This window comes from Cavenderia fasciculata (assembly GCF_000203815.1).
Source record: "Cavenderia fasciculata unplaced genomic scaffold Scf_Dfasci-F-a-25c12.r2-5, whole genome shotgun sequence".
NCBI classification, from domain to species: domain Eukaryota; phylum Evosea; class Eumycetozoa; order Acytosteliales; family Cavenderiaceae; genus Cavenderia; species Cavenderia fasciculata.
Window position 1 is genome coordinate 4,083,782 of NW_004457729.1, and position 20,497 is coordinate 4,104,278.

The following is a 20,497-nucleotide window of genomic DNA, read 5'->3' on the forward strand; positions in this document are numbered from 1 at the left end:
ATAAATATAATTCTTATAATTTATTAATTTTATAAGAGTTTAATTGGATTTCCTTTGGTTTCTTTGTATCATTTACCGTTTCAAATAACAACTCTGTATGTGATGTAAATAGTTGAGTACTTAGGAGTTGATTCATAAATTGGGTGTGTTGGGGTTGGAAAAGTTTGATCAATTGTTCCTTGTATTCTTTTTTTCCAAAATCAAAATTGATATTCCAATCGATATAATAGGCAACAGTGTCAATGATGAATTTATGATAGGCCTTAAACTCTAAAGAAAATTTACTAATACTTTTAAAATCATTTTGTACCGTCTTGAATGGATAATCTAAAGAATATTTTCTTGTATTTTCTTTCCATACTTGTCCATGATAAGGTTTTAAATTTGTTTCTCTAAATAAAGAAAGAAAATATTAGATTTTAAAGAGATGGCTTTTTTTTTTCTTTTGTGTTTGTTTACTTACAATTTATCTTCAATTGGTAAATTTGGTAAAGGTTGACAATTTTTACCATAGATTAATTTATTTTCATCAACATCCAAAATGATACAATTATCTAAAACTTCTGGCATATCATTTGGTATTTTTGTTACTCCTATAACATATGGAACTTTAGAAACAGAAACAACAATTGGTTAAATATTACTTTTTCTTTTTCTTTTTTTTTTGGTTTTTTTTTCTACATACTTGGACAATGTAAAACATCTAAAGTTGATTGAGGTAATATAGGAATAAAAGCACCTTGATAAACATATGGTCTAAGAAGTGGAATAAATGAAAAGATAGTGTTTGAAATGAGTCCAATATTTTTCGATGTGATGATTAAAAATTTTTCCAAAAGGATCGAAGTGATTGTATGAAGAATGGTACGAATGGAAAGAGTTCTCATCAGTCCACCAAGACACCAATTTTCGATTTGTAGGGTGTCGTCACCTGCTTCGTAGGTCAATTGTTGATTGTCTCCTGGTGGTTTGACAATCAACTTTTGGTTTTCTCTTGGTACCATCAAAGTACAATAGTAATGAATTATATCTATTTCTTCCAACGCCAATTCTTTTTGTTTTCCTTCTTTGGTCCTTGGTGTTACAAGAGGAGGAGCAGCAACAGCACTGGGTGGGGCAAGGCTATGATCATCCAACGATAATGGATGATTAGAAATCATTGTTGGTGATGAAATTTGTAACAATGGTGGATGACTTGGAGCAGTTATTGGTGAAATTAATTCAGCCATTGTCATACTACCATTACTATTTTCTATACTTCCATTCTTTTCAGGAATCTTTGGTAGGGGTTTTCCTTTTCTTGGTGATGTTGTATTTGATAAACCTCTAATTTCAAACTCCTCTACTGTTGTTCCCATCTCTAGACCAATACTTTCTGGAAGTAATGGTGTTGTTTTATCACGAATCAATGGACTACTATCAATTAAACTTCTATTACTATTATTACTATTGTTACTATTATTACTATTATTAAGTGGATTATCTAGGTGTTCAGAAAAGTGGATTTTTTGATCTGTGATTTGTTGTTTATCATCATCATCATCATCATCATCATCATCATCATCATCATCATCATCATCATCATCGGCAACAACAATGAGATCGTTTGTTGAAACAATAGGTGAAGCAGATGAATAGTCTCCAAATTGTATAGGTGGTGATGAATTATTAAAACCGCTGTTATTAATAATATTACTATTACTACTACTGGCAATAGTACCATCGCCATCGGCTGATGCCGAAAAGGGAGAAGAAGAGTCATCGTTGCTGCTATTATTTAATGATTCTAAAATGGCTGAAAAATCAATAAAAGAGGATGATGCGCTGTTTGTTGATGCTGCTAAACTAGTGTTGCCTCCACTACTACTAGTTATGCTACCACTACTTCCTTTTATACTAGAATTACCTAGGGTTCTAAGTAATTGTGTTTGGGAAGTGTATGTAGGCAGTTTATGGTGTGGCGACGAATACGATCTAGAATGATGGCTACTGTTTTGTTTGGCTTGTTGATTTTTTGATATGAGTGAAAGAGTTTCAATACTGTCTGGATTGATGGTTGGAGAATCAGATGGACTAACATTTAGTGGTGATATACCAACAGTCGGCGTTGAAACAAGGTAACTAGGTATTGGTGGTAATGGTTTGGTTATTCCTAATCTTGCCATAGTACTTTTTGATGTTGGAGACTGTTGTTGTTGTTGTTGAAGCTGTAGTAGTTGTTGTTGTTGTTGTTCTTTTGATATGATGGTAGTATTGGTAAGTTGTTGTAAGGGTGGAAGTGGTTTTTTACTGTTATCTTTAAATTTACCCAAATCATTGGTAGATGTCATTGAAAGCATCTTGTTGTGTGATTGGACAGGAGGTTTCTCTAGAATTGAATTGATTCTATTTAATCTCTCCTTGCCAAGAATAGAGTAAATGAAATCAAAATGAGCTTTAAAGAATGGGAATTTACTAAGCACACAATAACATCTTGGTGCAAATACACAAACTTTACTCTTTGCATATTCTTCTCTTGGGTTGGAGGAAGAGGAAGAGGAAGAGGAGGAGGAGGAGGAGGAGAGCTCTTCCTCTTTGTCATTTGATTTTGGTGGACAAAAACAAGGAAGCTCATCTACTGGTTCTGTATTTAGTACACATGCAGCGTAGAGCATTTCTTCACCACCAGTAACCAAAAACATAAACGATGTATCACTACCTTCGAGTTGTGACAATGATTTAAAGAGTACAGCATGAATCTCTGTCAATGAATTTCTTCTATGAACTTGAAGCAATTTGATACCATCTGGAAAACAAAAGCTAATTACTTGTGGATCACATACATAGTCGGGTGGATAGGAATACAACACTTTTCCATCATGTGATATCTTGTCATTTGGATCGATCTTGTTTTCAGATGAAAGTCCAATCACTAAAAAATGTTCAATCAATCTACCTTGTCTATTTGATTTTAAATTACCTCCTAATGAAAAACTCTTATTATTTTGTCTAAAGAGAATAGAGAAAGAAGGAGTTAAAACAATGATTATATAAGAGTATTGTATAGTATAGTATAGATTGATTTTTTCATACTCTATTAAAATAGAAGGATCAGTGCTAGCTCTAATATTAATGGTTTGGTTTTCATTTAAATCGGCAACTACCTGTGTGGCAGTAACATTTATAGGTGATTGAAGAGGATGATCTATTGATAATTCACCTCTTACTGTATCTATTCTTTCTAAATTAATTGATGTTGTAGTAGTAGTAGTACTAGTACTAGTCGTAGTAATAGTTGTAGTATTATTATTATTATTATTAATATTATTTATTGGTGGTAAAGACCATGTTGACGATATATTAATGGCTGGTTCGTTGTTGTTGTTGTTGTTGGTTAAAATATTAGTAGATAATCTTTTATTCTTTGTTGTTGTTGATATTGTATCATATTCATTATTGCTATCAGATGGAGATGAAGATGATGAAGCTAAATAAATTTCGTTAGCTGATGTAGCTGACTCTATCATTGATATATTAATGTTTTTCTTTTTCTTTTTTTCTCCTTTCTCCTTTGAAGATAAATATTAATATATGTTTAGTAGTAATAATAATAATAATAAATAAATAAATAATAATAATAATAATAAGTTTGAGGGGTTTTGGTGTTTGGGTGTACTATTGTATTGGTGTGGTTTGTTGAATGTTCAAATAATTTGAATAACAAAATCTTGTGTTGTGCAGCTGAGTAATAATAAATAATGCGTGGTGGCCAAGTAATATAATACTTTGCTTTAAAGAACTGTACTCTATTAAATAAATAAAAGTAAGTGTGCAGTACGATTGCGCTGTTGCAATTTAAATTAAATTAAAAAAACATCATCGCGACAATCTGACTCTTGTCTTATTCATTGAATTTTTATTGGCAAGAGAATCATTCAATCTTGGAGCTTTGTTGAAAAAACAAAAAATGATTCTTTATTTATTTCAAAGTATTAATGTGTAATGTTTGACATTATCGGGCAAATGGTTTTAATATTTGTTGAACAGACTGACGAGCACTATTATGATTATTATTATTACTACTACGTTTTGACAATAAATGTGAGAATATCGATGTCAACAAGACAATGCATGTAATGATGCCAACCAAGATAGCTGAAGATGCAAATATATAAATGCCCAGTCCCTCCAATATGCCTGTTCCTTGATCTTTTTTACTACTATCGATTTCTTTTTGTTTTTCTAAAATGTCTTCATATTGATCGATTAAATCACCCAATTGATTGGCCAATGATTCTTCTTGTAGCATTCTCTTGTCTCTTAATATTCTATTGTTGATTTCCATTTGACCAATTAAATTATTAATCTCTACAATCATTGCTTGAATCGTTGCCGATGATGTAGATGATGATGTTACAATTGAATATTCATCCATTGATATATTTGGTGATGATGACGAAGATGATGAAGAATTGAGTGATGATGATGGACTATAATGTTGGTTATGATGATGATGATTATTATGAATAGGTGATTGAATTAAATCACTTATATTATTTACACTTTGATTATTTAATTGACTTGTATTATTATTATTATTATGATTTGACAACATTTCAGACAATGATATTTCCACTTTTAATAAACTTTGAGATGCAGATTGACTTGTATCTTTTAAATCCTCCATATCATATTTTAGATAATCTTCAATATCTCTTTTACTACAATCAGAAACTGTCCAATTCTTATATTTTAATTGATTTATCCTTTTTTCTTTTTCCTTGTCATTGTTATGTTGTTGTTGTTGTTGTTTGTCGTAGTTGATGTAGTAGTAGTAGTAGTTGTTGTTGGTAAAATGACATCAGATGTGATTGGTAAATTAATTGGTATTGGTTTCTTTTTCTTTTCATTATTTATCTTGTTATTATTATTATTATTATTAGTCGTAGTGGTAGTCGTATTATTATTATTATTATTATTATTCGTATTATTATTGATTCTATTATTATTTTGATTTTGTTGTTGAGATTGTAATTGTAATTTTAATTGTTTTAATCTATTTAATTTGTTTAATTCTAAATAATCTTGAACTACATCAACGTATTGAGCAGCCGATGAAGCAGCAGCCTTTATGATAAATAGTTCAAAGACATTACCAACAAATCTCATATTAAACGATGTGCGTAATATTAACTCTAATTTACAACGAGGTGGTTGATTAGCCAAGGGAGTGATAATCCATTCAGATTCAACTTGAAAGTAATCACCCATTATATCTGGTCTATAATGAGTTTGAATGAGTAGAGGTTGATTTGGGTCTCTACTCTTTTGTATCTTTTGTTTCTCTACAATCGTTGTTGCATCTTTACCGATGATCTTTCTAATGGATGGTGGTGCATTGATCGGAGCTTGAAATGATATTGTTCTCTCTGATATATTATCATATGAAAAAGATGAAGATGTTGTTGTTGTTGTTGACGCTGATGTAGTATCATTCCATTGATTAAATAGTATATTGATATCACCTCTATCTAGATGATATTTATTCTGACTAGATTCATCTCTATAGATTTGAATAAACTCTGCAAGAGAACATTCCAATTCTCTTGTAATCTTTTCTTCTTTCATATTATTCTCTCTCTCTCTCTCTATCTATCTAATCTATCTATCACTATTCTATTTCTTAAAAAAAAAGATGTATGTTTGAAAAGTGAATGATATTTTGTGTGCTTGCTAGCTTGTTTTTCTTTATTATTTTTATATTTTCAAAGTTGAATAGTAAATAATTATAATTATAATTATTTAGATAGATAGATTTAACCATTACTTGGAAGGTATCTTTGAATTTCATTTGCAAATTGTTGATAAGTTCTAGTCATAATATAAATTCTTCCTTTACCTGTAAAATGACATACCCGACCTTCACCTGATCTAAAGCCTAAAGTGCCACTGCAATGCTTTGATTCATATGACAATGTCGATTCCCAAGCGACAATATTATTATTGTCAACAATAACAGGAGCCGATCCATCTAAATCAATTGGTACAACATCTCCAAATCCATTGATCAACATTGTACCTTCTCCTTCTGTTTTCATAATCCAATGTCCTCCTATTATAAATTAAAATAAATATTTTTATTAATTAATATCCATCTATCTTTCTATCTTTTTTAATTTTAATACAAACCAGTTCCTAAAAAACTATTTTTAACCTTTTGTTTCTTCATTTTATATTGGACTGTTGGATCACAAGCCAAGAAACAACCATCATTTACCAACCATGTTTGATTTGGTGAAACTTGTAATTCTAAAAAAGATAAATCTCAATTTTTAGTATAATCTACAATGACTACTTTAATACTAATTATTATTATTATTATAATTACCAATTATTTGACCAGAGGTTGGAGGAGCAATGGCAACCATTGAACCATGAGCAGTAGAAGATACATTTGTCATCCAAAATGACTCACCACTCGATAATGAACGTCCTACTGCTTTAAAAAAGTTTCCAACACTACTTCCATCTTCAGTACCAGCATTCATTTTGCCTTGCACAGTTATACCCATATTGTAGTAAACAATTGCACCTCTCTCAACTCTACATTGTTGACCAGGATCAAGGTAAATATAAACCATTGAATATGGACTTTGTGAACTTTGTTGATATTTCATTTTCTAATTGTGATTGTATATAATTAAATAATAATTTAACATTAACGTGCAGTTCACCTCCTATTTATATTCATTATGGAGACTATCCAGTTTTCATTTTTTTTTTGTTTTGGATTTTGGTGAACAAACGAGTGTAGGGTTAGAAAATTTCCCACATATCCAAAAACAGATTAAAATAAATCGAAAATAATTAAATTAATCTTGGTTTGTTTGTTTGATAATAGTCATAGTAAAAAAAAGCTACTATGTTGAACCTTGTGATCCTTTATTGTGGGGAAAAAGAATTATTATTTTTGTTGTTGGGAAGGATTGATTTTCTTATATTTTTTTTTTTTTTTTTTTGGTTGCGGCGCTATTTGTTGTTGTTTGTTGTTGTTGGCTGTTGATATATATTTATATATATTAATAAGCTTATTATCTCATGTGATATTCAGTTGATGCAGAAGAAGCACCTTGTGAACCATTGAATTGATAATCTAATTTAATCTTGAGGTCACGTCTATTTTGTTGGAATGGAGCGACGTCGATGGTACCAGTGATTTCTTCACCATTACAAACCTTGAGAACATCGTCCATGTAGAGAATAGATTGCTTCCAGTGAGTATATTTAGCACGTGGACCAGTAGAGAAAAAGACGGTCTTGCTTCCCTTTGTGAATTCAATATCGAAATAGACAACAAAAGCGTGAACCAAATCATCTCTTTGTGCCTTTAACTTGAAATCTGATTTAAATGGTAATTGTTCTTTTTGAATAGTCATAATATCAATATTCTAATAGAAAATAAAAGATGTATTAATAAATCAATAAATCAATAAAATAGTTAAACTTTTGATGATATTTACTAAAATACAACAATCGGTGGTAACAATCATTTTTGGTTGAACAACATCTACCAAAGGTTCTACCAAAGCCATTTCTCTAATACAAGACATATCAAAACCATAAACAGTATTCCAATCTAAAAAAGAAAAAAAAAAAAAGAAATAAATAATTTGGTTGGTTATTTTTTTTTTCTTTCTATCTATCTCTTCCTTCTTCTTCTTCTTCTTTCTTCTTTTTGTTTAAACATACATTCAATTTTTTCATTCTTGTAATCAGAATCTTCGATAGCAGTAATATGTAAAGTAGCCTTGTCTGGCATGATAATACCTCCTGGAGCCAAATATCTATCACGAGCATACAAGACAGTGTCGAGCATACCCTCATAGAGCATAAAGTAACCCATCCACTCAGAGATGATGATATCAACCTTTTCAACTGGCAAAGTAACTTCTTCCATCTTTCCCTTGATAAGATGAATCTTGTTTTCAAAGTTGTTTGCCTTGATAATCTTTTGAGCAATTGGGAGAATCTCTGAATTGTCAACACCAATGACCAATTTGGCACCGGCTTGAGCGGCAAACATACACAAAATACCTGTACCACAACCTACATCCAAAACTACCTTTCCTTGGAATAAATGTCTATTATTTAAGATAGCTCTCTTGTATGACAAGGTTCTAACATCATCTTTTAACATTTCCTAAAAAAAAGAAATAGAAAAAAAAAAAAAGTAAAAGGAGAAAAGTTGGTTAGTTTATATATATCTTTATCTATCATCTATCTATTAAAACATACTTCATGAATACCAAAATGAGAATAAGAATCGAAATAGTAATCAGAGGTTGTTAACTCTTTGGTTCTATCGACCAAATCTTGTTGCTTGATATCATCTGAAGACATTATTAATGAATGAATGGTTATACAAATAGTAGTTGTGTATGGGTGGTATATGTGGAGAGAGATAAACAACAATATACTAAACCAACAAGTAAATAATAACTTAAAAATAATGCTTCAGAGACTCGAGCAAGGTTGGGTGAACGTTGGCTTTCGTTTTTTTTTTTTTTTTTATAAAACGACGATTTTTCGGATGCGATCTATCCTAATTGGCGGTTGTTCTTCCTCCAACTTCCTACTCCAATGAAATTCAAAGAGGATACCTCCAAATAATGGTTAAACCATCAAATAATAATAATATATTATTATTTATTTATTCTATATAAGATTATTGTTGGCCTTCTTCTTCTTCTTGAAGTAATTTTTCTCTTTGTCTCATAAAAGCTATTTTTTGTTCTCTAATTTCTCTTGATTGAAGGAAAAGTTTGTTGAGGTCATCTAAGTTTTCTTCCTCTGTGCTAAAGTAATGTGATGGTAAAGCCTTTTCGATAAAAGATTCAAAGAATTTCTTTTGATTGTTTAATTGGTTCAAGTGTGGATACAGTTGTTTCGAACAAAATAAATTCTTATCTTTTTGTATTTCTTCTTTGGTTTCCATTGAAAATACATTGTATAGGACATCTGATTTGCGTTCATTGACACGACAATCGTAGAGATACAATGTATCGGGTGGAGCAATTGGTGAATTGATCGAGAATGGTCCCTTTAATGCAATCTCTAATATTTTAACATCAACCAAACCATGACAAACAGCCAAAACAAAACCAACCATCTTTCTGATTTGATATTGAATAAAAGATTCACCTTCAATCATAAATTTGACCCATTCCTCTTGTTGTTGATCATTTGATTCTACCAAAAATGTTTCGCCAATTGTAAAGGAATGTATCTTTCTACAATTCTTTACATTTGTCTTGTAAAAATTCATTTCATCAACTCTATTTATAACCTTTTTTTGTTGTTGTTGTTGTTCTTTTACTTTTTCTTCCTCCAATTCTTCCTCTTCTTCTTCTTCTTCTTCACTTTCATCATCTTCATCATCACTTTGATTATTTTTACCTCTATTTTTCTTCTTTTTCTTATTATTCTTATTATTATTCTTATTATTATTCTTATTATTTTGATTATTTTGATTTTGTTGTTGTTGTTGTTGTTGTTGATTAATTAAAATTGAAGAATAAGTTTTTCTAAGAGTAGTAAAGTTGTGATAACTATTTGTACCGATGAATAGTGAAAGTATCTTTTCATTGATTTCTTGCAATGTGAATTGATTGCCAAGGAATTTCTTTGGCAATACATAGTGATAGGTACGACTTGAAGTTTGACGTCTTGGCATGAATGATCTAGAGGTGGTGGCCATTGAGACAATGTGAAGAGTTGGTGGAAGATAAGAATTGATTTGATCGATATAGGCACGCACACCTTCTTTGGTTTGGATCTTTTCACGATTGATGAGAATGGATGCACCGATGATGGTTGATAGCGAGTGTACACCCTTGTCGGTTCTACTTGATCGAGACCATTTGATACGAGTGACATCACCAAAGTTGGTTGGAAGGATCATACCAGAGAGAAAGAGAGCCTTTTCCAAATAATTCTCTAATGCAGGATACTTTTCTTCATAGGTGTACTCTAGACCAAAGTGACCGGTACCAACATAACTAAAGAGCATAGCAACTGGTGTCTTTTGTCGTTTTGTCTCTGACGATGAATTCTTGTCGACCACCTCTTTGTTTTCATTGTAGAATGCGTTACACAGTTGGATGTGTTTCTCCATCTCTTCATTCTTGTACTTTAATGAACGTTCTCTATCGATATCTCTCTTTTCTTGACTAACCGATGATGTTGGTGAACTTTTAAACTTTTCATCGTGTTTTAATCTTTTGATTCTACCTTGTTGAATGAATGCTTCTTTATCATGATAGTTTCTACCCTTTGTAATATCTACTTTTTGTTCATCTACTACTCCTCCTACTACTGTTGCTGTTGTTGTATCTTTTAGATCATCTACTACTTTCTTTTCATCAGTGTTGTTTGCTGCTTCTTCTTCTGGATGATTTCTTTTTAATTGTTTTTGTTGTTCATTATTATTTTCAGTTACTACTAATACTGGTGCTACGGTACTTGAACTATCACCTTCCATTTTAATAGAGATATAACGAAAATATTACATGTATAATATTTTCGTTAAATTTAAAAAAAATTAAAAAAAAAAAAAAGAATTCTTTGGTATTTGATTCAAGGTAGAATACATACTCTTCGTCTAGAGTCCAGTTAAAAGCTGACTTCTTGACGGTGTACAATTCACATTTGAGAGAGAAGACACTGTCCTCATGGACGACAAGTCAACATTGGAGACTCTCAAATCGTCCAGATCACGGTAGAGTAGAACCTACAGATTCCTGATTAACAACATTGAATTTACATCTTCTTATCCGATAATCATTATCAAAATTCACTAGAAAGCACTATCTTCAAGAAAATCAACATTCGGAATGTAGAAAGTATCAAAGATTCTTTCAACAGACCTCGCGAGATCCCAAATATTTATCAAAGAAGTGTAACAATCTTTGATATTATCTACGTAATGGATATGCTAACCGATTCAAAAAGGTAAAAAAACATCAGCATACTATACTTTTTTTTTTTATTGATTACAAACTAATGGGGTATTCATACGAACTGTATAACTACAAGGTGATGATTGTTCTAAACTAGTCACAGATGTTTGGTTGGTACCTGTAGCACAATAAAATATAATCGATAAAATAGGTTCATTGGGAGAGCATTGTAATGGTAGAGGTTGGTTTTTAGATGCGTTGGCAGGGTTGGTGGTTTTAGTTGTCAATGTAGATGGATTCGTATTTTTATAGATCAATGCAATTGAACCTCCATAATTTGATACCCATTGACTATTTGAATTGTTGGCAACTAAAATCCATCTATTATAATTGTAACTGCTCAAATTATTATTACTATTGTTATTGGTTACCAACATACATGATGCCATATCATTGATTGATATTCCATTATTATTATTATTATTATTATTTATATATTGATCACCTAATTTTTGTATACATTGATTTGATGTTCCACAAATACTAAAAATTAATGTTTTCTTTTTTAATTTTTAGTAAAAATAAATAAATTAATAAATATGTTTTTTGATTATAAATTAATTTCTTTTTCAAATATACATACAGTTTCATAACCAATTTTTGAAACAATTTGATAATCAACTCTTGATAGAGGAGTAAAATCAATACCTTGATATCTACATTTTGGATTTGAACAAGCACTTGGAGTGATCATATAGATATCATATTCACAAGGTGATGATTCTTTGATCCATACGGTTGCAATGGTACTTCCACATGCCAAATGTATTCTAGTTGTTCTTGGTTTTCCACCTGGACACACTGGTTTTGTAGTTTTAATGGTCAGTGTAGCTCCGGTATTATTTGCCACATTTGGTGACCACGTTGAAAATACAGTCTCACCCAAATGAACGACTGGTGAGCCTACTTTAGACAGCGATGTTTGACAAACTGATAACCCATAGTTTGATGAATTTTTTACCTTGTACGTACATGTATCACATACTCCACAAACATTCCATTCATATTTATATTCTTGTGATACCTGTTGTTTTTGTATTCTACCATTAATACTAACATTCTTTTCTTCTATTGATTTAATTGTTTTTTCAAATGTAATTCTATATATAGATACAAAAAAAACAATTAATTAATTAATTTAAACAATCTTTTCTTTCTTTTTTTTTTTTTTTTTTATAAGGCATACAAAGACATTGAAGTAAAATCTAAACCATTATAAATACAAGAAGGATAAGATGAACGATCAATCATTGGGATATTGGTATTTGGATATGTGACAGTGGGAGGTTGAATGGTTACTGAAGGAGTCCAAGAATAAGGAGTGAAATAAGTTGATAGACTAGATGGTTTATCGAAAAGTGACAAGACAATGGGACCTGGTCCAGAGACGGAAATGTTGCTATCATCAATGTCGAGAGAATATTTTCCATCGAGTTGAGATTTTGTTTTGAATTGAGTACCATAGTAGATGGCATTGATTGTGATTCCACCCAAACCAGATTCTTGTCCCTCTCGAATAAAATTACGATTCAAATCATTAAAGACATATCCACTAACAACAATCTTTGAATAATTGAATGGATAGGTATTGGCAAGCCATGTTGACGATTGTTCAAGTGTAATAATATTTCGAATATTTTTGGGTGGTGGTGATGCAAGTCTTGGGAATTGACATGATCTTTTGCGAGTAGAGAGTGGAAGTATGTTGGTACACACCAATTTAGTGACTCTATCAATATATAGTTGAGGTGGGTTATTTATATCATAATCATTTCTAATTATAATATTTTGACCAAATCTTGAAAATGATGGATAATCATTGAATAAATCTGTTGCTGCAATTTCAATGATCCAAGTCGTAGAAGAAGAAGAAGAAGAAGAAGAGGTTGTTGCCTTTCTTGTTGGATTTATATTTCTTGTTGAATTGTTGATTATATATAATGGATTGTTCAAGTTGGTTTGTTCAAATATATTGACTAGTTGATCTGGTGGTGTAGTGGCAGACACTATAGCGGTGATTGGTCCACTGGCAAATGATTTTGTTTGTACACTAGTAGAAAAGGTAAATCTACCAATCGGAAGAGTAATGGTAAACAATGATTTAAAATGTGATTGCAATGACATTGAAACTGGACCACTGAATCTATCCAATGTAAAGAATCCAACGTTCATTTCCAGCGATGTAGTTTGTGGTGGTTGGAAATTAAATGGTATATTATTGAAAATAGGAATGAGTGATTTATCACTTGATTGAATGACTACCAAACATGATAAAGGACAGTCAATCGATTGACGATAGTTGGATAACTTTAACTTTCTCGTTTCCTGTTTACCATTGTAATTTGTCTTTACCAACACAATTACACTTGATAGTTGAGCAAAAGACAGAGGAACAGGAGGAGGAAGTCGAGTTTTAGAACCTACACCACCAATACTATTTATAATTTCACTATCAATGACCAAATTTAAATTGACAGTGTACTTGAAAGAGATTAAAATTAAACCATCTTCTTTTGTTGTACTGGCTGTACAATCATTTGGTAGATTAAACTGTAAAGTTGCTAGACATTGAGTATTATTTGTTATTCCTTTACACCATCCATATTGATGTGGATTGTATTCACCGTTGGTGACTGAAATATTTTGATTTCCATATTTCATGAAACCACTACATCCATAGTCACCATAGTTTGGATTGAGATTGTAAAGATTGGAATAAAGATAACCAATCATCACTTTTACAGATGATATATAGTCAATGTCTATTGAATTTTCATTCAATTGGGTGATAATGGTCGTTTCATTGAGGTATGAAGAAGAGGAAGAGGAAGATAATGGACTATTGTTGAAAATAACCATTACACTTTTGAGAAGATAAGATACTTGACTCGGAATAAAGTCAGATCCTATGATTGTCACTCTTTTAAGTGTGGAGTCGATCGATATTGATTTAATCAATGGCGGATTGTAAGAGAATATAGGGGTGATACCAATAGTTTTTTGATCACGAACCGATAGGTCCAACCGCAGATTGGCACCAATACCTTTTGGCAATAGACATTCTATAAATGTGGCAAATTGAGAGCATTGATCGGTAATATCAATCGATTGATTAATACGGATATAGTTGATTGATTCACTGGTCATACCCAATCCACTACCATATAGATGTATAAACTGACCAACAGTTGGTATCCTTGTTGATGAAAGGTACTGAATCTCTGCAGCAGCAAAATAAAATGGAATACGATTGGATAGTTGACCATCTACTTGAACCAAAAGAGGGAATGGTCCAAATGAATTGGATGGAGGTACTCTACATTGAATGGTGGTCGTATTGTATTCCAACACAAAGCATCTATAATCTCCAATATTGACTAGTGGTGGTGAAAGATTGGTACCAAATCTCAAACCAATAATTGTGATTACTTCCCGATCGGTCTTGCTCCAAATAGATACCGATGAACTAGAGGTACCATTTAATACACGTTGAATGGTTGGTGGTGAATAGGATATCATTGATTCGTTGATATCATCGTTTTGATAGGTCGACAATGTATCACCAATAAAAACTCTAACCAATCTATTTCGACCGACCGCTCCACCGATCAAATTCATTTTACATATAATTTGGGTATGAGTAATCGATTGTATGCTACATAAATCTTGACCAATAAAAACTTGTACCTTGTTCTTTTCAAAACCAAAATTTAATCCTTTAATTGTAATAATACTATTATTATCAATTAATTTTGGACCAACATTATAAATAATTGTATCTATAAAAAAAAATAAAATAAAAAAAGTTAGCAAATCTAAATCTATATATATATTTCTTTTTTTTTTTTCTTTTTTACTTACCATTATAATTAAAAAAGAAATTAGATTGAGATGATTGATCTTTAATTTTAATTTGATGAGATTTACCAATATTAGGAGGAACAATACAAATTAATTTAGTATTTGATATAAACATTGTTTGTAAACATTCCTTTTCACCAATCATAGCTACATTGTATTCTGTAAAATAGAAACCAATCATTGTAATTTGGTAACCACCAGTTGTCAGTCCAGATACTTGTTGTATGTTTGATATGGTAGGTCCGATATTTTTACATAATCCATTGTCTATAATTATTTTTTCAACCTTTCCCTCTACACTTGTAGAATTGATCTTTGTAATATTTAAAATATTATCCAAAAGTAATTTGTTGTTTACAAGAGCAACATCGCAAATTGAGTTATTAACAAGTGTGATCAAGAGACCAAAGTTGTTTGTCTTTAAAGTTGAAGGTGATGGTAAATAGAATAAATCTACGCCACCATTTATATTCTTATTAAGTTGAATTGAATTGATAGAGTTGATAGCCATTACTATTAAATTGGTTATTGATACAATTGATAGTGGATTATTACAAAGATCAACTATATAACTTGAATTATTACTAATAGTGTTATTATGATTAGAGTATTTGTAACATAGTGTAATATCATCAGAACGAATTTCATGATAAATATCCTCCAAGTACTCTAATAGTTGAGATGATTGTTGTTGTTGAGGATTGTTTAATAATATTTGAATGGCTTGATTGTTTTCATTGATGGTAATCCACATATCCAATGATTTCATTATTCTATCAATTACTTCTTGACCCAAGTTATTTGTATTAAAACTTTCAATAATATCATTTGGTAAAGGTGACAACTCTCTTTCTCTACTATTTTTTGAAATATTTTTAGACTGTTGTTGTTGTTGTATTTCAGGTGGTGTAATGACAAGGTTGTAATATAATATATTTAAATTTTGCATGGTTGATGTAGAGGATAGAGGATCTAATAGATTGTTGAAATAATTATTAATTGATAATTCATTGTTGTTGTCTGCTGCCAAACTAAAAACAAGATTTAACAATTGAATCCAATTAAATGCCATTGATCCTTGATTTTCATCACTAAATCCAGGTCTTCCATAACCAACATCATTATTTAAATCCATTAAATCCCAAAATGCTCCAATTAAAGATATCATTTGATTATTAAAAATATTAATATTTTCAACATCTAAATTATAATCTTTTGGAAATTCAATTGCATTAAAACATTTTGGTATTATTGTATTATTTAATTTGTTTTCAATTTCCTAAATAATAATAAAATAAATTAAACTTGATATAATATTTTTCTTTTTCTTTTGTTTACATACATTAAATATTTTCATTGAAATCGATAATGATAAAGCATTAAATAGAGTTTTGGTATTGTTTGAATTTTGATAACTGGAATAGGCTGTTGGTGATTGAGAGACAATTAATTGAAGGGTTTGTAGATAAATTAATTCAATTGAACATTGTTGACTGTTGCTATAGATAATTGAGGTTTGATCAAATGTTGAACGACTATTGGAAGGATTTCTACCATCAATATCATATTTAATTTGAATTGGTTTATCAATCCAATCGGTAAATATGATTGATAGTGGTGAATTGTCAGAGGTGGTGGTGAATTGTTGAATAATATTCTTAAACTTTTTAGCAACCATAATATCATGTTGAAACTCTATCCAACCGTCATCTACAAATTTCAATCTATCTATTGGTCTTGAAACAATAGAGGGAGATGAAAACGTTGATGATGGTTGTTTTAAATTTAATGGTGGGAAATCTATATTATTATTATTATTATTATTCTTAATTTGTTGTTGATTTAAATTATTTAATTGAATTGAATTATCCAATGTACAAGCAATAGGTCTGCTATAAGAATCTAATTGATAGATACAACAATAAATATTATCTGTAATTGATGCAGCAGTATAAAGGAGACTGTATAACCTTTTATCTGTAAACATATATCTACTCGAAAATCCAATACCATCTTGGCTCTCTTCTCGATTTCTTATTGATTTTGATGTAAATGATGATTGACTTGAACTGATTTGTACAAATTGTTTTAAAAGTTTGGTTCTAACTCCATTGTTGTAGTTTTCTCTCTTTTTAAATGATACACTATTATTCTTGTTGTTGTTGTTGTTGTTGTTGTTTTGATATCTTATTGGAATATTAAAAGTTTGAGGGAATATTTCCAAAATTTCAAACGAAACACCAATACTACTACTATTGTTGATGGGTTGACCTAATGAATTTAAAATTTCCAATGGTTGAGAAAATGGTATTGACCATGGTAAAAGAGTTGTTTCATCTTCATCCTGACTAGTAGAATAATATGATACCATTCTATTAAAATAAAATGATAAATGATCATTTTTAAAACATAATATTCCTCCTCCTTTTTTTTCCTAATAATAAATAAATAAATAATAAATAATAAATAAATATTAATTTAAATATTCTTGAAAAGTATAAAATTGTTTTATCTTACATACTTGACCAATATTTCTATTTAAATCACCAACACAAAAAATTGAAATATCAAACCCACTTGATTTGATTGGGTACATGCTATAAGCTTGTTTAGAATATAAATTAATCCTACCTTTTGAATTAATTAAACCTTCTTTATCAAAATATGCTAAATTAAAAACAAATTAATAATATGTAAATATTTATCCTCTTTTTTTTTTTTTTACATACATAAATATTCAACATTTGATAATTTGGCTTGAATTGAATTCTTTGGATCCAATTTTAAATTTTGAGGATTATAAAAATGATTTGATGATTGGGAAACAGTACAACCTTCGACAAACATTGGTTGATCGTATAATTCTACAACTCTTTCCCAAATATCAACGCCGACATTCTTGTTATTGGTCGCAGAGGAGAATACTACAGTATTATCTTTTTTACCAGATCTAGTAATATATTTGGTTATCATTCTAGGTTTTGAATTATTATTACTATTTGATTTGTTATTATTATTATTACTATTCTTTAATATACTTGGATATCTTCCTTGTGTTGTTGTTGTTGAAGGTGGTGTACTGTTTTCATTATTTTCATTATTATTTTGATCATCATCTTCATTATTATTATTGTCCTTAAATCTTGATTGTTGATTTAAATATTTTAAAGAAGCGGTAATACTAGTTTTAGTAAATAATACAGTATTTGATAACCCTTTAATTTTAATTGAATCATCAATCCAATCACATTTACTATTTGAATTATTATTATTTAAAAAACTTGAACATTCCTACAAAAAAAAAAAACGATCAACAACAATTAATTCATTTCCATTTCATTTGTTGTATGATATCACCATACATACATTTAAATAATTTGATTTTAAAGAATTTAAATTATCAATAAATGAATTCTGATTATTTCTATTATTAAAATCATCAATATTTGAATTATTATTAATTAATCGATAAGAGTATAAAGCTGCATTTGTTTGAGCATAATATTTCAATGCAACTTGGTAATTGTCAAATTCCCTACAAAAGAAATTATGATTATTGTTTGAATTCTAAAAACATGACATGTGTTTTGGTTAGTGTTTTTGTTAAAAAGCAAATAAATAAATAAATAAATAAAGGATCCATTTGTTTAGAAAAACACATAGAGAGAGAGAGATAGAGAAAGAATATAAATATAATTTAAATAAATAGGTATTATATATATACTTAAAACATATAATATAATTATATATAACAATATAGTAAACGTAAAACGAAGCAGAGTTCATACTACTGGTACTTACACCTCCTAGCCATCCATGGCTATCATCGGCATTGATACTATCATCTATTAAATATTCACTGTCGTCATCGTCGCTATCGGTTGTTTTGGCCTGTGTGAATGGATCTAGAAATGTCAAATTAAAGTTACCACTTGAACCTTTGACTTGTTGATAGAATTCATCGTAGATGTTTTTCAATTCTTCCGTTTCCGTTTGTGTTATCGTTTTACTCTTTGATTTGTTATTCAATTCCAACCATCTTGAGGCTTTTTGTTTGAGTCGTGGTGGTGTTGCAATTGCTGGAAAAGCCGGTACACTATGAATTATATGTATACCATGCATAGTTGATTCATCCCACATAAACAAGCCTTTTCCTTGACCTTCTAATCCATCGAGTGGATAGGTAACAGTTTGTTCTCCACTCTGTTCATCTCGATGACCTTGAATATCATTATAAGCCAAATAATTATAATCTCTGTATTGTAAAAATGTTGCTGCTAATGGACTTACGATAAAATCACCAATAATAATAACATTATTATTATTACCACCATTATTGCTGATTGGTAATTTTCTAATTAAATTTGATTTCCAAGATGGTTGAATATTAAGAGAATCTGAATAAATGTATCTTCCACCATCATTTTCATTGTCATTGTCATTTGGTTGTTGTTGATTTGCTACCCAATAAATATACCACCAATCTACTTGTTTTTGAAAATTTGAACCAGTTGTGATAGGGTCTTGTTGTTGATCTGAAAGACCTCTACATGTTAATCGACCATAGTAACGATAGTAAGCTGGGTCAGATGTCATTGTACCATTCACCTCTACCGTCACTCTAAATCTTCGATTTGAAAGGTAGACTGGAAGAGTACAAGTGATGGAACGATCATCAAACACACTTTGTACAATACACTGACCAGCCCCAACCAAATTGACGACAATATTTGAAATGTCATCTCCAAATGCTCTTCCTTTGATTTCAATTGTCTTTACAACTCCAATCTTGCCTTTGGATGGCACTACTTGTTCAATGCCCAGAAACGGAAATGCCAAAACATGGTGACAACTGGATTTAATTAAAAATATTAAATAAATTAATATTAATAATCTATTCATCACAAATAATAAAAATGTTTAATTAAATAAAATAAATAAATAAATAAAATAATTATCACTATTATTACTACTACTACTAATATTATTATTTGTTATTATTATTTTTAGATATTTTTTAATTAAAATGTTTAAAAAATAAAGTAAAGACTCTTAACCAATACTATCCCCTAACAATTTCCGAAATTGGGCATGGATTTGACTTCAAACAGAAACCGACACTATAGTACGTGTTGTAGTAGTGATGGTAGTAGTAGTAGTGTTGATGGTGACGATAAATGGGTGGTACAAATAGTACTAACGATTAAAGTAACTATCATGCATTCATATAATAATAGTGTTGGAAATAACAATACCAATAATACTACTCTTTAGACACAAAGAGAGAGAGAGAGAGGAAGAGGATAAGAAGAATAATAGCAGTAGGTAGCGTAGCGTAGACAAGAGAAAGGACATATATTAATTTGATATGGATGGGAATAGATAGATCACTCAATTGATCATATCATCTGAGTGTGAGGAGTGGAGAAGAGAAAAGAATGTGTAGAAGCAAAATTGACGATATATATATATATAACAACAGATCTTGAATGTGTGTGTTTCGAGAGAGGGGTACATACATTTGATTTTAACCAAAACAAGTGTCGTTCAACTGATCAGTTGAATGTTGACTATTATGATGATTGGTCATTATAAGATCTTGTTACCAATCAAATTAACTCAATCATTTATATATCATG

The 20,497-nt window shown here is 30.1% G+C and overlaps 7 protein-coding genes across 7 annotated transcripts; all 7 read right to left on the reverse strand.

Annotated features, from left to right (window-relative positions):
• Positions 1–13: 13 nt before the first annotated feature.
• Positions 14–3,506, reverse strand: DFA_01978 (putative guanine nucleotide exchange factor; the record flags this gene model as incomplete). Its single annotated transcript, XM_004359882.1, has 3 exons — positions 14–392; positions 464–608; positions 686–3,506. The coding sequence occupies 3 exons, from the start codon at positions 3,504–3,506 to the stop codon at positions 14–16; spliced, it is 3,345 nt and encodes a 1,114-aa protein (XP_004359939.1).
• Positions 3,507–3,991: 485 nt separating this feature from the next.
• On the reverse strand, positions 3,992–4,666 carry DFA_01979 (uncharacterized protein; the record flags this gene model as incomplete). The annotated part of the gene is made up of 1 exon (XM_004359883.1): positions 3,992–4,666. One exon carries the CDS (start codon positions 4,664–4,666, stop codon positions 3,992–3,994), a length of 675 nt encoding a protein of 224 aa, XP_004359940.1.
• Positions 4,667–4,740: 74 nt separating this feature from the next.
• On the reverse strand, positions 4,741–5,607 carry DFA_01980 (uncharacterized protein; the record flags this gene model as incomplete). The annotated part of the gene is made up of 1 exon (XM_004359884.1): positions 4,741–5,607. The coding sequence occupies one exon, from the start codon at positions 5,605–5,607 to the stop codon at positions 4,741–4,743; it is 867 nt and encodes a 288-aa protein (XP_004359941.1).
• A 188-nt stretch (positions 5,608–5,795) lies between these two features.
• On the reverse strand, positions 5,796–6,656 carry DFA_01981 (uncharacterized protein; the record flags this gene model as incomplete). Its single annotated transcript, XM_004359885.1, has 3 exons — positions 5,796–6,091; positions 6,169–6,288; positions 6,368–6,656. 3 exons carry the CDS (start codon positions 6,654–6,656, stop codon positions 5,796–5,798), a joined length of 705 nt encoding a protein of 234 aa, XP_004359942.1.
• A 414-nt stretch (positions 6,657–7,070) lies between these two features.
• prmt1 (protein arginine methyltransferase) lies at positions 7,071–8,379 on the reverse strand (the record flags this gene model as incomplete). Its single annotated transcript, XM_004359886.1, has 4 exons — positions 7,071–7,427; positions 7,500–7,615; positions 7,729–8,179; positions 8,275–8,379. 4 exons carry the CDS (start codon positions 8,377–8,379, stop codon positions 7,071–7,073), a joined length of 1,029 nt encoding a protein of 342 aa, XP_004359943.1.
• A 325-nt stretch (positions 8,380–8,704) lies between these two features.
• DFA_01983 (uncharacterized protein) lies at positions 8,705–10,519 on the reverse strand (the record flags this gene model as incomplete). Its single annotated transcript, XM_004359887.1, has 1 exon — positions 8,705–10,519. One exon carries the CDS (start codon positions 10,517–10,519, stop codon positions 8,705–8,707), a length of 1,815 nt encoding a protein of 604 aa, XP_004359944.1.
• A 504-nt stretch (positions 10,520–11,023) lies between these two features.
• On the reverse strand, positions 11,024–20,485 carry DFA_01984 (uncharacterized protein; the record flags this gene model as incomplete). Its single annotated transcript, XM_004359888.1, has 11 exons — positions 11,024–11,497; positions 11,581–12,097; positions 12,184–14,662; positions 14,732–14,776; positions 14,859–16,137; positions 16,201–17,292; positions 17,380–17,525; positions 17,588–18,149; positions 18,225–18,425; positions 18,660–19,710; positions 20,478–20,485. 11 exons carry the CDS (start codon positions 20,483–20,485, stop codon positions 11,024–11,026), a joined length of 7,854 nt encoding a protein of 2,617 aa, XP_004359945.1.
• Between the last annotated feature and the right edge of the window lie 12 nt (positions 20,486–20,497).